This window comes from Nomascus leucogenys, chromosome X (assembly GCF_006542625.1).
Source record: "Nomascus leucogenys isolate Asia chromosome X, Asia_NLE_v1, whole genome shotgun sequence".
Taxonomy (NCBI): Eukaryota; Metazoa; Chordata; class Mammalia; order Primates; family Hylobatidae; genus Nomascus; species Nomascus leucogenys.
Window position 1 is genome coordinate 18,019,318 of NC_044406.1, and position 17,705 is coordinate 18,037,022.

Here is a 17,705-nt window from a genome sequence, read left to right on the forward strand (position 1 = left end):
TATTTAATATTATAATAATTTTAAATTATAGCTTTATTAAGCGGAAACCCAGATTTATTTATAGCTAACACGGATGGTTTCCAATGGTTTTCAGGGTTGTATTATGCTGTTCACTGCAGCCCACATTTAGACAGCTTCAATTGTCTGAATCACTAACAAAACATTCTGGTACAAATAATTTCCTCCTTGATCCAATGCAATGAACAAATGCTACAGAAGCAGCCCCGAGGAGAGCCACCCACTTCTGCAATGTCTTTTTCTCCTTGACGGACCCAACTACAAAGAACATTCCTGCCTTTGGGCCTATAGACATTCCGTTTACAATTCTCTCCTCCCTTGGCCTCTCTGATGTTGCAAGATCCTGATTTTCCCTTAAATGTGGACTTGGTGGGGGTTTGGTCTTCAGCCCTAGGTTCTTCTTTGCCTTTTCTCACAGCGAGGACTTTATCTTCCTGACCCAACTATCACTTCCAAGCAAACAACATTAATAGTAAGCATTTCTATCTTTTTTACAGGCCACCAAGTGATTTGACATAATTCTGGAAGACAAGGTGAGGAAGTTGATAGAGTTGGTTTTTTTTTTTTCTGAGACATGGTCTGACTCTGTCGCCCAAGCTGGAGGGCAGTGGTATGATCATAGCTCACTGCAGCATTGACCTCCTGGGCTCAAGTGATCCTCCCACCTCAGCCTCCTGAGTAGCTGGGACCACAGGTATGTGCCATCACGTCTGGCTAATTTTTTTTTTTTTTTGGTAGAGATGGAGTCTTATTATATTGCCCAGGCTGGTCTCAAACTCCTAAACTCAAACAAGCCTCCTGCCTCCGCCTCCTAAAGTGCTGGGATTACAGGTATGAGTCACTGCTGCATGTTAGTCTTTTTTTTTTTTGAGATGGGATCTCTGACACCCAGGTTGGACTGCGGTGTTATGATCTCAGGTCACTGCAACCTCTACTTCCTGGGCTCAAGCGATCCTCCCACCTCAGCCTCCCAAGTAGCTAGGAACACAGGCGTATGCCACTACCTGGTTATTTAAAAAATTGTGTAGAGATAGGGTCTCACTATAGTGCCTAGACTAGTCTCACACTCCTCAGCTCAAACAATCCTCCTGCCTCAGCCTCCCAAAGTGCTGAGATTACAGGTATGAGCCACCTGCCCAGTAGAGATGTTAGTATTCTTTATAGATAAGGAAGCTGAAGCTCAGAGAGTCTGTGGAAATTGGAGAAGGCCACTCAGCTGGGAAGCAGCCGATTCAGCATTCAAACCCAGGTGTGCAGAGGCCACTCCTGCCCTCTTCTCTCCAGCCACTGGGAAGCTTCTAATCCCTACCTCCAATTCCTGCCAACCTCTCAAGCCTCAGCCCTCTACCTCCTGCCTCCACTTGGCACTAACACGGGCGTGTCTGGCCCACTCTCAGAGCCAACATGCTTAACTAAACTGATCACGTTTTCCTCCAAACCAGCTCCTCCTTCTGACATGCTCATTTCTACCCATGTTGCTGGATTCCCCAGTCACCCGACCCTAAAACCTCAAGACTAACAAATCATTCTCTCCTCCCCACTCCCAAACCCAGTCTATTGCCTGACAATACTGCCTGGCAATAATTCTCCTGTATTGCTGCTTCCACATCTATCTCTTCTTTCCTGAGCCTTTCGTAAGCAGCTTCATTCTGGCGCTCTCTGCCTCTCACCCCAAGTATCAAATAACCTGACTCCTTGACACCCATCTTTCCTTCACCTGATTAGTCTCACAAAGCTCCAGCAGTTACTATCTGAATTTTAGACCTGATCCTGTCACTTTGGTGTACTATCAATGATCACCACTGCCTACAGAATAAATTACAAATCCATCTCCCTCAAACTCAATCCAGTCCCTACTTACAATTCCAGGGTGATATAGTTTGGATCTGTGTCTCTACCCAAATCTCACGTTCAGTTGTAATCTCCAATGGAGGCATGGCCTGGTGGGAGGTGACTGGATCATGGGGGTGGATTTCTCATGAATGGTTTAGTACCATCCCCTTAGGACTGCACTCATGATGGTGAGTGAGTTCTCCAGATATCTGGGTGTTTAAAAGTGTCTGCTCCTCTTTTGCCTTCTGCCATGATTGGAAGCTTCCTGAGGCATCTCCAGAAGCAGATGCTGTCATGCTTCCTGAACAGCCTGCAGAATCCTCTTTTCTTATAAATCACCCAGTCTCAGATATGTCTTTATAGCAATACAAGAATGGACTAATACACAGGATAGCCCTCCCTCTTTCCCAGCACAAACCCTCTAACACAGCCAGGCTGGTCAACACTCACCACGTGATTCTCCTGCCCACCTCCACTACCTCCACATAAGCAAATCCAACTTCAAGATACAGACAAATCTGTCCCCCTTTATAAAGCCTGTTCCAACAACCTGGGCCCCAGGGAACACTCTCTCCTCCGACCAGCATTACTTTCTACCACTCAGTCATTTATACAGACCTACAGTGTTATTTAACTTTTCATTTGCCATCTTAGGGGCCCAAATGGATCCAAAGCCCCTGGAAGGCAGAGCCCATGTGTGAGGGCCTCAGTCTCCAGCCAGCCTTGCATTTGAGTAGTAGGTACTCAAGTATTTATTGATCACGCGATTGTCAATCATTATTTCTTACAATGCAAATAAAGCATACATTAAATTGTTAACTTGAGGCTGGGTGTGGTGGCTCACACCTGTAATCCCAGCACTTTGGGAGGCCGAGGTGGGAGGATCACTTGAACCCAGGAGTTCAAGGCCAACCTGGGTAACATAGGGAGACACTGTCTCCACAAAAATAAATTTTTTAATTAGCCAGGTGTCGTAGTGCGCACCTGTAATCCCAGCTACTTGGGAGGCTGAGGTGGGAGGATCGCATGAGCCAAGGAGTTGGAGGCTGCAGTGAGCAATGATTGCACTGTTGCACTCCAGCCTGGGTGACAGAGCAAGACTATCGCAAAACAAAAATATCATTAACTTGAGAAGTTATAGTCTTCTAGGATTAATGTCTTTGTGGCAAAGAGAGAGAGAAAACCAAACCTCAGTACTCTATTTCTGGGCTCCCAAATATATGAAACTGTGCTTAGATTCCACAGCAAGAAAAGCTTCTATAGATGAACCCGCCCCCCCATCAATACCCCCAATATTTCCACACTAGCTCATCAGACTGAAAAACATGTGATTCATATTTTCATGATCGCGATCATAGACATCTCCAGACCCAAAGAATGCAAAGGTCAAAGGTGAATGCTCTTAACAAGCAAGACAGATTATCCCGTATATTCTGGAGGAGGGAGAATACCTCCCTTCCTATTGACATGAGGGAGGTGACAAGACAGCCCCCTGAGGTCGCACATGACCTTCACCAACCAGCCACCCTGGCTTAAAACAGGGCCCAAATATGAAACTGCAGTGGTAGAACTGGAACTCAGGCTCATTCTGACAATCCCCTTTCATTCACAGCCAATTACTGCTCTGCTCTGCTCTGCCTGCACTTTAAGCAGAACAAAAGCTACAGCAGGCCAGAGTTTCTGTTATTACATCAGCCCAAGCTATCAGGTTATGCTTCCTGACTGGGCTTCTCAAGGGCTGAGGATGTAAACGAGCTTGTGGAAACAGGGGAAGTACTTTTGGCATTTACAGTCACAGTCACACATCCTACCCCCAAGCCCCCATGAGATCAGACCAGAGACTGCATGTCAGCAGTTGCAAAGATGCAACTCTATCAGCAGGTTCAAAGGAAAACAGCACCCAAACAGAGGGACAGCAGCAGGAGAGCAGAATGCTCATGTTGGGAGCTCTAGTGCTCTTACAAGGCCTGCCAACCATCACACATCTGTTTCTAAAGTGAGTGGCCCAAGCAGATGATGCTGGAAAGCTGTCTTCCATGTCAAATCAATCCCTGATAGTGCTTGCCAGAGGTTAGGGAAGGGGGTGGGCTGGAGAAAGGTGGGTGTGGCTTAACAAGAGCAACACAAGGGATCTAGTGGTGATGGAAACGTTCTATGTCTTGACTGTGGTGGTAGATACACAAACCTATGTGCATGATAAAATTGCAGACTGGGTGCGGTGGCTCACACCTGGAATCCTGGAACTTTGGGAGGCTAAGGTGGGAGGATCGCTCGAGCTTAGGAGTTCGAGACTAGCCTGGGCAACATAGTGCAACCCCACCTTTACAAAAAATACAAAAATTAGTCAGGCATGGTGGCATGCACCTGTGGTCCCAGCTATTCGGGATGCTGGGGTGGGAGGATCGCTTGAACCTGGGAGGCAGAGGTTGCAGTGAGCCGAGATCGCACCACTGCACTCCAGCCTGGGTGACAGAGCGACACTCCGTCTCAAAATATATATATATATATTGCATAGAGCAAAATACACACACAAGTACTAATAAAACTGGGAAAATCTGAGTAAGATTGGTGGATCATATCAATGTCAATATCCTAGTCATGACAGTGTACTATAGTTCTGTAAGATGTTACTATTGGGGAGAAACTGAGTAAAGGGTACATAGATTTCTATTACTTGTTACGACTGCATGTGAATCTACAATGACCTCAAAATGAAAAGTTCAATTAAAACAAAGTAAATTTTAAAATGCAGCCTTCTATATTATGTAGAATATGAGAGAATGCTAACTTATGACCTTGATAGGTACAAATAGAAGATGTAAAGCTAAAAAAAATTTATACTATTTAGCCATAGAAAAGAACGAGATCCTATCATTTGCAACAACATGGATGGAACTGAAGATCATTATGTGAAGTGAAATAAACCAGGTGCAGAAAGAGAAACATCACATGTTCTCACTTATTTGTGGGATCTAAAAATCAAAGCAATTGAACTTATGGCGGTAGAGAGCAGAAGGATGGTTACCAGAGGCTGAGAAGGATAGTACAGGGCTGGGGTGGGGAGGCGGTGGGGATGGTTAATAGGTACAAAAAATATAGTTAGAAAGAATGAGTAAGACCTACTATTTGATAGCATAATAGCATGTCTATAGTCAATAATAATTTAATTGTATATTTTAAAATAAAGTGTGTAATTGGATTGTTTATAACTCAAAGGATAAATGCTTAAGTGGATGGGAAAAATGTGTTGAAATGAAGTCTTGCACATGGTTGCAAGTTTTCCTTAAAGCAGGTCATTTTCCTCTTCCCAAGAAATGTGATAGCCTGTTGCTAAACAATATGATTATTTTTATATATTTCTATCATTAAATGGCCTTTATGTCAAAAAATAAAATAAAATAAGAAAAAATTAGTCCCTGAATCTGGACTTCTTAAAAGGGTTGCCACCCAGGTCAGACCACTAGTGGCCTTAACAGCACACCGGTAGCCTCACACCCACCCACGTACACCTCCAAAAGAACCTCTGACTTTTATTTACCCAGAGAGACTGTAGCTCCCTCCCATTTATCATATGGTGGTATCCTGACCTTGGGAAAACTCACTCATGTTCTGAACTAAGTGGCAATTACCATACCAAAGCTCATTTGAAACTCAGTCAAAAGTGCTGTATCAACAATGAACCCTGCCATCTCACATTTGCATCCATCCACCTTTTTACACAAAATACACAAATCATTGGAAACTGTGAACATAAGGGCTAATGCCCACTTTTTACAAAAAGGCTTATTCATCATTTCTTTTCATTAGATCTTGTAAGGAATTTCTCCTAGGGAGGGGAAAGGTCCCAGGCATTGTGTTTCAATGTGGAAAGCACCATCATTTCCCTTCTTTACAAAACTGTAACACCTAAAGCCAAGCGAGGGTGCCAGCCTGGCATTTCAATGGCTTTATTACTTCTCATCATGCTGGTTGAAGGCAAGCCAGGCTCTGCGGTTCTTTACTAACTCTGCAAAGAGAAGCGAGAACACTGTCCTTACTCACCAATGTCATTGCTGCGGTCCGAGAGATCTTTGTCCAGGATGCCAGATGGCGAACTGCCGGCCAAGTCAATCTTTGGACCGTCACCCCTACATTAAAAACACAAGCCCAGACATTTAATAATTGGTGTGTGTCCTTGTCATTCTGTCAGTTTTCTTGCTGCACACGTTAAGGAGTGTGCTGCGTGTGGAGTGGATGGCACTGTTGCCTGTGAGGGAGCCAGAGAACCAACGAGCTGTCTAGCCACATGGGATGGGATGCAGACCAGCTGACAGGCTGGATGCACCCCTCTCCAGCACGCGTTTTCAAAAGTGGCTATTTTAATAATGACTGTTCGCCAATGTACCTCCAGCCACAAACCCTCCTGCTGGGTACACAGGGTGCAGTATAGGGCCTGCTCCTGCCCTGCGGCCAAATAAACACTGGCTAATGATAACTGGGAGCTTTCCTTTTAAGGAACAAGGAATTTAGCCAATGCTGCTTGTCAAAGGTCAGCTACTTTCAACCTTGAGAAAAAGGTTTTCTGGCCTGGAGCTGTGGCATCAGCCAGGCTGTTGAAAGGCACAAGGTGTCGAGTTGAGATCTGGCGACCTGAATGCTGGCGCTGGGGCTCAGGCCTGTAACATTAGACGGCTCCTGGATGGGTGCCCCATGCTCATCAGGACACGAGTGACTTCCCTCTGTATCTGGGCTAGGAGCAGCTCTATGGGATGGGAACAGCCTCCAAGATGATGAGAGAAACCTAGCCTTCTCATGCACAAACAGAAGGTTCCTCCAAATTACTCCACAAGACAGCTCTTTGCGCCCTTTTGGGGGGATGAGTCACAAACGAGTTTATCCAAGGGCTATGAGAGCAGTGAAATAGGAAAAGATCCTTGCCCATAAAATGAGAGAGAGAAGCTGAGCAGTTGTTCCCAGCACAGTAACAGAAATAGTCCATCTCACAGCCCTGAAGGCCACCATGGCCTGAAGTTACACCTCACAATGAGTAGTACCAGATTTAGTCAACGAGCACTTGTCATGTGCCACTTGTGCTGGGGGTATTCAGAGATGTGCCTACTCGGGAAGGGCTCGTGGTCTAAATGGCAGAGACAGTCAGCCAGCCACAGGTCCACATGGCCTAGGCTACAAGACGCAGGTGTCACAGTCCTATGAGAAGAAAGGAGTGGGTCAGTGCAGGAGATCTGTGAGGCAGAGGGTAGGGGGCATGGAGGTTACACTTGAGCCTTGGAGGAAAAGGGAGAGAGGATATATTCCTAAGAGGTGTGATTGAGCAATGACCCTAGTGTGGGTGAGAGTGCCAGTGTGGCCAAGGCCCCCGGGACCAAAGCCTGAAGTCCTCAGAGAAGTGACAGGACAAAGGCTGGCAAGGTTGGTGAACACCTGACTGCTGGGCCGGATACTACAGGGCTTGTTTTGTCTGGGAGGCAATGAGGGGCCGAGAGACGGTTGTAGCAGGAGACCTGTATATACCTGGAGGTCAGGTCAGGGCAGGTGCTGTGGGTGAACTCCAAACCAGGGAGCTGACAGGACAGACTGCTGTGTTTTTCACTCAAAGAATGGGTGGTGAGCAGGGCACGGTGGCTCACGTGTATAATCCCAACACTTTGGGAGGCAGAGATGGGAGCATCACTTGGGCCCAGGAGTTTGGGACCAGCCTGGGCAACCTGGTGAAACCCCATGTCTGCAAAATATACAAAAATTAACTGAGTGTGGTGGTGTGCGCCTGTGGTCCCAGCTACTTGGGAGGCTGAGGCAAGAAGATCACCTGAGCCCAGGGAAGTTGAGGCTTCAGTGAGCTATGATCGTGCCACTGGACTCCAGCCTGGGTGACAGAGTGAGATCCTGTCTCAAAAAAGGAAGTGTTTGTGGGCACATTTGGTACAACATGCATATTTTTGTGATGGGAGAAGACGACCAATGGAAGGAGGTGAGTCCTCCTCAACTCCCAAGCAAACAACACTGCCTCTTAACCTCAAGCATTCTCCACCACAGGAGGGGCAGGGGTGAGAATACCAGGGACCAGGCCTGGGCCTAATGGCTTGGCCTCCACTAAGAGAAAATACAGCTCCAAGACTGTCCTGGGAGTGTGTGTTATGATGCTGGCTGGGCCCTTCCAAGCTAGGCTGAAACAGAAGTTCAGGTAGAGCATGAACTCCTGTACTTGGAAAGGAGAAGCAGCTTAGGCTTCAGAGAGGGACCTTTTTTCCTGCCTCACCCTAACTTCCTAAGGCTGTGGGCTTCCCTAGGCCAGGTTTCCATAGCAGACCCCCTCTCCAACCCCTGGCTACCCAAGCTTCGGCCCCACCAGGGCCATTGCCTCAGACTGATCCTGAGCCAACAGGAAGGGCAGGATGGAGGACATTTATTTCAAAACATTTCACTGTCAGGGCCCCAGCACCCACTAATTTGAAGGTAACCTGAATGAAATGTTTCAGAAATGCAGAATTATTAGCAGAAATGCATTTTCATTTTTAAGAGTCTTCCCCAGATATAAAGAAATACATTCCTGGGGACCCTTAAATATCATTATCTGGGATCCACAGAGCCCAGAAGGATTGGGTGCTGCCATCCTTCAAAATAACAGACTAAACACAAATTATACTCACAGCCAGACAGCGCTGTCCTTTTTGAAACACACCAAAGATCAAAACTTATAAGACCACGTGTCCTGCCCAGGAAAGAGAGAACACTCAGGGAGTGAGTCTAGTGAATTCTACTCGGCTTTTTTTTTTTTTTTTTCCAGTCAAGAGGGAAAGATGGTTTGAGGTGATACCCTGGGGGCAGCTGGGGTTAAGTCAGAGGGGCTGCTGGCAGCAAGATGAAGTTTTGCTCATGAGTTAATCACATGTATCTCGGAACAACTCAGCAGTTTCTGAACATGTGGCTTATTTGTGTATTATGGTAACTGTCAATCTGGGAGCTGCTGTTTCCCTCTGTGATTTGACAGCTGGAAGCTTCCAATCAAATGTGAGCCTGTCTCCAGAAACTTTAGAGGACCCTATTGTGCATTACTATGCTTTATTACTTTACTGCTCTTATTTTCCTTTTATTGTCATTCTCAACTATTTTATTCTTTTATATATATATATATAGTACAAATATATGTTATATATAGTACATATATAGTTATATATATAGTACATATATATGTTATATATAGTACATAGTTATATATAGTACATATATCTGTTATATATAGTACATACATAGTTATATATATATAGTACTATATATGTTATATATATGTTCTCTCTCTCTCTCTCTCTCTATATATATATATATATATATAAAATAATAAAATGTTTTTTTTTTTTAAGACATGGTCTCATTCTGTCGCCCAGGCTGGAGTGCAGTGGCGTGATCTCGGCTCACTGCAACCTCCGCCTCCCAAATGGATTTTATGCATCAGTGTGTTTTTCACAGTGTCATTTGTAATGAAGAAAAACTGAAAAGAACTAGAATCTTTCATAAATAGGAAAATACTTGAATAAACTATTATATTTGATGGACTTTTATATAGCCATCTGAACGATGTTTATAAATGGCTTATACTAACAAGAATGAATGCTTACATTGCAATGTTAAGGGACAAAGGCAGGTTAAAAACAACACACACCGCAGCACACATATACCCACATGCCCTCCTGACATATTAGGAAGAGCGATTTTAAGACTGGAAGAAAATGTACAGTGGTTATTCCTGGGTAGTCTGATGGGTGATTTCCACCACCCAGTTCAGTAGCTGGAACATGGCAGGGACTCAAAAAACATCTGTGCTGCTAGTGAACATTTGCCAGATTTTCTGAAATGAGAATGTATTATGTATTTGTACAATAAATGTACTTTTCCCTCAATATCTAAAGTTGTATGCTGTTCAGTATGATCACATCTATGGAAAACTGGTGAAAAACAAACAAAATCATACATAGGAAAAAGACAAGAAAGAAATAGTCCAAAATGTTAATAGTAGTAATCTCTGGGATAAGATTATAGGTGAATTTTTCCTTCCTTTTAAAGTTTACTTTTATTTTATTTTCTTGAGATGGAGTCTCACTCTCACCCAGGCTGGAATGCAGTGGCGTAATCTCGGCTCACTGCAACCTCTGCCTCCTGGGTTTCAGCAATTCTCCTGTCTCAGCCTCCTGAGTAACTGGGATTGCAGGCGCGTGCCACCACATCAGGCTAATTTTTGTATTTTTAGTAGAGACAGAGTTTCACCATGTTGGCCAGGCTGGTCTTGAACTCCTGACCTCAAGTGACCTGGCCACCTTGGCCTCCCAAAGTGCTAGGATTACAGGCGTGAGCCACCATGCCCGGCCTAAAGTTTACTTTTAATAATAGCAACTAGAGGCTTATCTAATTCAGGCAGCTCATGTTCTCTCTCCTTTCTCTCCAATAGTATTATCAAGGTAAAAGCTGAGATTGCCTGGATGCTGCCTCACAAACTCTCCTTTAAGAACCACCCAGGCAGTAGGCGCCCCACGAGGTCATCTCTCCTGGGAACTGGTTTTCAGGCCAGGGGTGGAGTTATGAACCCTAGACTTAAAAATCCAGGCCAGGTGTGCTACATCTAAACCTGCTGTTCATCACCTGTGTGACCTTGGCCGGGTTACTGAACCTCTCTGGAACTTGAGTGCTTCATCAACAAAATGACTGGTGGGCTAGCTTCAACAGGATCACCTCCGAGAGGCGTTCTATCTAGAGCTCTTGTTCCATAATTTCAACATTAGAGAAATGTTGGAGTCTGGGGTGGGGTTGGAGTGGAGATAGTCCTGTGAGTTGTGGCAAATTCTGGGACATTTCATCATCTCCTTTGACTCCAAATTTCATGCCTCTGGCCAATGTTGTGAATTCCTTTCCTTCCCACTTGACTTGAGCAAATGTAACTCACACTTTTAGCACTCAGAGATCCACCTCTCTTCTTCGTGTTTCCTGCAACACACCCCTGTATCCCAACCCTTATCACAGCACTTCATATTTATATATGTACCTAGTAATCTTCCCCACTTATTCTTCAGAATGGGATTTTGTCACTTTTGTTTCCTCCTAGTACAATGCTTTATACATTTATGTATGCCAAAAAGTTTTTGTTTAACTAAATGAATAAGCAAACATTGTGATTTTTCTGGGCCTTGTACACCTTAGGAAATAACCTGTGGATAAGTTATATTCTTGATTATAGTGTGGGTGACTTATAAACAACAGAAATTTATTTCTCACAGTTCTGGAGGCTGGGAAGTCCAAGGTCAAGATGCCAGCAGATTCTGTCTGGTGAGGACCCAGCTTCCTTTTTGCTGTGCCCTCGCGTGGTGGGAGAGGGGTTTCTTTTATAAAGGCATTAATGCCATTCATGAGGGCTTTGCCCCAATGACCTAATCACCTCTCAAAGGCCCCACCTCTTATTCTGTCCACCTTGGGAGTGAGGATTTTGACACATGAATTTGTGGGAGGGGGAGGTATAAACATTCAGACCACAGACTTGAGTATAGTGTCAACACTTTTTAAACAAAAAACAAATTCTTGCAGATCCCCATGTATATGTCTGTTATGGACTAAATTGTGTCCTCTCAAAATTTATACGTTGAAGTTGAAACCCCTCAATACCTCAAAATGTGACTGTATTTAGAGATGGGCCTTTTAAAGAGGTGATTAAGTTAAAATGAGGCTGTTAGAAGAGGCCTCAGAAGAAACAAATCCTGCCGCTATCTTGATCTTAGACTTCTAACCTCTACAACTGTGAGGAAATAAATTCTGTTGGTTAAGCCACTCAGACTAATACAACATCCCTGTTTGAGAAATCATAAGAAACAAAAAACAGCCTACGACAATGGCTATCAGTGGAAAACTGTTGCCACAAGGGCATTTTGTCTTTGCAACTGTTAAAATTATAAAGAATACCACACAAATGAAAAACAAAGGTGCAAATTGCTTGTAGCTACTAGACGCTCTATCCCCAATTTTAGGAGCATTGTTCTAATGGCACTGGATAAAAGGAAAAATCTATTATGCTCCAAGTTGGCCAAGGTAGCTGTCCCTCAAGTGGCATTTAGTGTGACCTGGGGTGAACCCTTGTCAGGGAGGGGCTTCTGACTCAGGAGAGTGTTTTACATCTCTGGGATTTGCCTGCAGGCCCCTTACAGATGGTCGGATAGCCTGAAGCACAAGGACCATCCTGAAGAAATAGGAATTAATCATCCCTGAGTAACTCCTCCCCAGATTCTAAAGCACCAGCCACATGTTGATAGGAAGGAGAGTGGGATCCCTCCAGTCTCTCCAACTGAGCCCTGATCCCTCATGCCAAGCACCAGACACAGGCTTAAGTTGAAATGATCTTCAACACAGGGCCAGAAGCAAGCCTATTTTGAAAACACAGTAGGTGAAGTTTAAAAAAGGTTCTGATCCTTCCAAGTAGGGAAGCTGCAGCTGGTGTTTTGACAGTGTTCAGACTGTGGGTGTGCAAGCATTTTACAATGTCTATTTGGAAATGCCTTTCACTGTATTTATAGACTCTTAGAACAATGCTAATGAATTTCAGTTCCGAAAAATACGAACATTTCTGAAATTCTGTGAAGCATGTGTCTGGAGCGGCTGACACCCAATGAGGATGCAGCCCCTCAGTGGTCCCTGTTCTCCCCAGTCTGCCCACCATGTGGGTACCATTTGGCAAAAGGGATGTTATTAAATTCAGAGAAAAAGGAAAAAGCCCATCCTTTTGTAATTTGCAAGCTCCTGCAAGTGTTTCTGTCTGGTGAGTTTCTATGCCTGCAGCTGTTAACTAAAAGGAGAACATAAGAGAAGTCAGGAGATACCACCATATATCCAAAGGCATCAGAAGAAAGTTGCCCTTACTTGTTTCTGGTTTTTAAATCAAAGTAATGCAACGTTCTTATATTTTACCTAGCAGTTTTCGTTATGGACAGTTAGGACACATGACTTGGATAGGCAAGTACCAGCTAAAAGTCTCCTTGTTTTACTAAAGCAGGAACCTAAATCACAGGGAAGGGACTGACGAGCCCAAGCACCCCACCAGGTATAAGTAGAACCTATGATCCCATAGAAATAACAGCAGCTCACCTCCTTTGAGAATGAAAAAAGAAAAAGAAAAAAGAAATAACAGCAGCAGCTACTGTTTACTGAATGCCTACCATGTGCCAGGCACTAGAATAAGCACTTAAAAAAAAAAAAAAAAGAAAAGAAAGAAAGTCTCACTCTGTTGCCCAGGCTGGAGTGCAGTGGCATGATCACAGCTCACTGCAGCCTCAAATTCCTGGGCTTGAGTGATCCTCCTGCCTCGGTCTCCTGTGTAGCTGGGATTACAGGTACACGCTACCATGCATGGCTAATTTAAAAAAAATTTTTGTAGAGATGGGGCTCTCACTATGTTGCCCAGACTGTTTTTCAACTCCTGGCCTCCAGCAGTCCTCCAGCCGCAGCCTCCCAAGTCACTGGGATTATAGGCATGCTTTAAGTACTCAATCCTCACAACCACCCCTTGAGGTACCCACTATGCGCAGCCCCTTGTGTGAAGGGCTCATTGCCCTTACTGCCTGCTGGAAGTGCTGCCAGCAGGCTGCTGCCAGTTGTCAGCTATTCCAGGGACCATCTCAGCTGCAGAGAGCCTCCTCAGCCAAGGCACTCCCTCCCCTCCAGGGAAGCCCACACCCCATGGTATCAAAGTCTCAGCCATCTCAGCCCAACATGGGATGACTCAGATGGGCCATTTTGGCTCCAAAACTTCCCATGGATTTGGCCAAGGCTTTTTGAGCCAGTATCACATCATGACTTCTCCCTCCGCCCAATCCTTCTTCCTTTTTGCTTCATAGGTACTGAACTCTAAAACATATCTTCATGTTAAATGCTGGCTCAGGGTATGCCTTCTAGAGAACCCCACCTGTGACATCCTTTTTTTCATTATATAGATAAGGAAACTGGAGCTCAGTGAAATTAAGTCACTTGCTGATTAAGGGTTGTAAAAGTAGTAAAGTGGCAGGGTCTAGAATTGGGCCTATTAAGTCCAACTCCAGAGTCCAAGCTCTTGACTCCTTCTCGAAGCTGCTTTAGTCAGCCTTCTGGTCTTCCAGGCTGGGGATCTGGCCTTGGGGACAGTGAGTCATCAAGGATGCCAGGCAGCCTGTGTCACCCCGGCTCACTGCCAGCTAAGTAAATTACCTTTGCCTCTCTCAGTTTAAAAGCACTAATAATAAACAAAAATCATGCACTCGATCTATCCAGAGGGGCCTGTTCTTCCCACTCAGACTCAAGATATAAGATGGGGCTCGTACACAGACGGGAATGTGGAAGATGCACCATGTGCATCTCTCGAGACCATGAACTCAGCCAGTGGCATGGCCCAATTTAGCCTGCGTTGGGACAGTTAAGCCAAGACATGTGGTACGGACAAGGTGTTGAAGTGCACAGGAAGCCAAGGTAAGCAAACAAACAAGTAAATTAGCAGTAGCACTAACAGCAGCCACAAAAAACAAAAAAACAAAGAAACAAAAAGAACCCACAAACCTTTTGGAGGTGAGCACGGATGAAAGGAGAAAGAGCAAATCTACCGATTCCTACTGAACCAAAGATTCCAAGTCCATATGGTGACTCTTTTTGCCAGCAACGCCCCCTGCCCCCTGCCACCACCCTGTGCCCCAGAAAGGAGGTGCAAGTGTTTGGGCTTCAACTGCCTACAAAGTTTGATGAGGAGGAAAGAAAGCTGGGAAGAAAAGGAAAGGAATAGAAACGCCCCATTGCCTGTGCTTAGGAAACGACTGAGGCACACACCACACATCCTCTATTTTTCATCACTTTTCATTGCATTGGGAACAGATGATAATGGATGTCAAATGTGCAGATCCTAGAGAAACCACTCAAATTATCCTATCTTCTTTTTTTATGACAACTTTTTACTTTATTTCAATAGCTTTTGGGGTACACGTGATTTTTGGTTACATGGATGAATTGTACAGCAGTAAAGTCTGAGATTTTAGAGCACCTGTCACCTGAGAACCTATCTTCTTTCTTTCTCCAACTCTGCAACCTTGCTTATCACTCCCTCCTAGTGTAAAACTACTGCATCTCATTGTTTACCTCTGTGGCCCTGTCCAGTCGGGTGCCTGAGGATGCGAGGCCAACACAAGTGAGCGCTCCCTTCCTGCTCTCCTGGCTGCCTACTTATAACATCTCAGACTTCAGCTCTGATTGTTAAAGGTGGGTAGAGAGTACCCAGCTGAAGCCCCCATTTTATTACAGACAGGTCCTGTGCTCTGAGAGCGGGGAGTGATATACCCAAGGCCACCTAGTTGATTGGTGGCAGAGCTGGAACCAGATGGAAAGTTCCTCATGCCAAGCCAGTCCAATCTTTTCCTACCACATTTGGGATGGCAATAATGTAAGTGAGCATCCGTGTGCATAGGTTTTATGCTCCAAGAGATGTTTTCCTTTCAAATGAACAGCGACAAGAGGGCCCCGCCCATCTGTGAAGATAGCAGATGCAAAGCCAGTCCTTCAGAAGCATTCTGCCCCAGGAGGGATGTTACTGCCCATGGAACTTGGATCCTTCCATCAGAAAAGGACAAAATGGGAGTATCAGTAACCCCAGTTTCCTTTGCTCCTCACATGGAGGGCAGGAGGAGCCTCCCTCCCTTTCCCAGAAACCCAAATCCAAAGGTCCTGCTGTTATCTGCTATGAGTCCCCACATACTCACCTGGTAGCCAAAAATGTCCCAGGAATCACAGGAACTTTTGGACTGAAAAAGTGGTACCATTTAAATGTGGGACAAGCAGAGGGAGGCCAGGGGCACAAGAAGCAGAAACCAGAGTGGTTTTCCTGGCAGCTCTCCCTTTGCATCGTGCGTCCTTGTCTGGATGAGCACAAACAAGCTTGGCTATTTATAGATGGTGAAGACACACTGGAAGGTGATGGGAAAGTGCTCACTCAATTCCCCTCCAAATTTCTGTTCATTGTGCAGACTCTGCAAATATATCTGGAAGCAGGCCTCTCTCCAGAGCCCATCCAGGGCCTGACAAGCCCTGCAATCCACTATGGCACAAGGATGATGACATCCGTAGACGCCACCTGCAAACCCACAGCTTGACATCTCAAAGAGGCGCAAGGGGCTTTAAGGATGCTGAGCCCTCCTCTTGGGCAGTGTCTGGAGGAGCAAGAATTCATCATCATGTGACTGTGAGAAAAGTTTGCAGGGTGCTGTGTGGAGGAACAGTACTACTCAAAGACATAGCCCATGGAAAACACATTATAGAAACCAATTAGGACAAAGCATGCGTGAGGTGTTAACATTTCCTACTGTTTCACTGCCTGATTCTGGCCATCAGTGGCAGGAAAATCAATGTGACTCAGTCTGGGCCGAGGCTAAATCCCATCACTATGGTTGATTCACTTTATGTGTGGGTGGAAGGAAAGAGAGTGAGAGAAGATAATAAGTACAAATGGAATGAGGTCAGCAAATCATGCAGATGTCCCTAAAGTATGACAAGGTACTTCCCCCCATGCCTGTGACCTATGGGACTACCTTCCATCAGTTGCTGGCCTTCCCTGGGTCCTGGCTCTTGCTGCAGCTGGGGGCGGCCACTCATGCTTCCACCCTGAGTTATGTCCACTTTTCCACCCCCTTGGGGCCCCAGAGCCTGATGCAGGAACCCCTCTCCCATGGAGGTCACAGATTTGGTGAGTGCCTCTTAAGTTGCCAGACAACGAGCTAGGCCCCTGAGGTGGAGCAGTTTGTTTAAACTCTCCACACCTGAGCAAGGTAGACCTTGTGGTATCATTTTGCAGGGGAGGGAACTGAGTGAGACTCAAGGTGGTGAGCACCTTGCCCGAAGTCACAGGGTATCTAAGAAGAGGGTTGGGGTTTCAACCCCAGTGTGCCTGGCCCCAAAGCCCAAGCAAGCAGTGGGTGGGCCTGGTTACCATAGTTAACTACTACCTAGAAGAGGGCTTGGGCAAAGGTAGGCACTTTACGAGTATTTGAAACAAACAAATGAATCATACATACACATACACACATATACACACACACAAATTTTCTTTCCTTCCTGAATCTATATCTAGCACCCATTCTCCATCTTTTTTCCATAGCCAGTTTCTCACAAGACAAGTCTACCCACGCTTGGCCACTTGCCCATTCTCTCTTCAACTCACCCCAAATCTGTCTCCTGCCCACAACTGTTCCATGGAAATTGCTCGACTGGGGTCACCAAGGGCCAACTAATGAGCAAAGCCTGGGTGTCCCTGGCTCTCGAGATGGCAGCGGTTCTCACAATGTGGTCCCCTGACCAGTAGCAGCAGCAGCAGCAGCACTGGGAGCTTGGGAGAAACGCAAACTCTCAGGCCTTAATTCAGACCTACTGAGTTAGAAACCTGGGATGCCAGCAACCTGTGTTTCAACAAGCACCCCTAAACACCCATGATTCGGATGCATGCCCAGGTGTGAACACTGCTGATTAGTAGTTGCTCCACACTTCCTCCTTCTAGCTTCCATGACATCACACTCCTCCTACCCTTTTGGATGGCTCCTAGGCCTTCCTCCACCCTGTACACAGTGATTTTCCCTGCTGCTGTCTCTACTCTTTCCTCCTCCTCTTCTCCGTAATCTCCTGGAGTGGTCATATCTAATTCCATGCTTGTAACTACCATCTATAAGCCAATGACATCCACCTCTGTAATTGCTTTCTTTTCTCTTTTTAATTATTTAGAGACAGGGTTTCACTCTGTCACCCAGGATGGATGGTGTGTAGTGGTGCAATCATTGCTCACTACAGCCTTGAACTCCCAGGCTCAAGTGATCCTCCCACCTCAA

The 17,705-nt window shown here is 45.5% G+C and overlaps 1 protein-coding gene across 12 annotated transcripts in view; it reads right to left on the reverse strand.

Moving 5' to 3' along the window:
• SH3KBP1 (SH3 domain containing kinase binding protein 1) overlaps positions 1 to 17,705 on the reverse strand; it is a 358,209-nt gene that overhangs the window by 32,454 nt on the left and 308,050 nt on the right. For all 12 annotated transcript variants that reach the window (XM_030807593.1, XM_030807591.1, XM_030807587.1 and 9 more), the window contains one exon: positions 5,893 to 5,978. In XM_030807593.1, the coding sequence (XP_030663453.1) occupies positions 5,893 to 5,978 (86 nt within the window). The remainder of the gene's footprint in view (positions 1 to 5,892; positions 5,979 to 17,705) is intronic.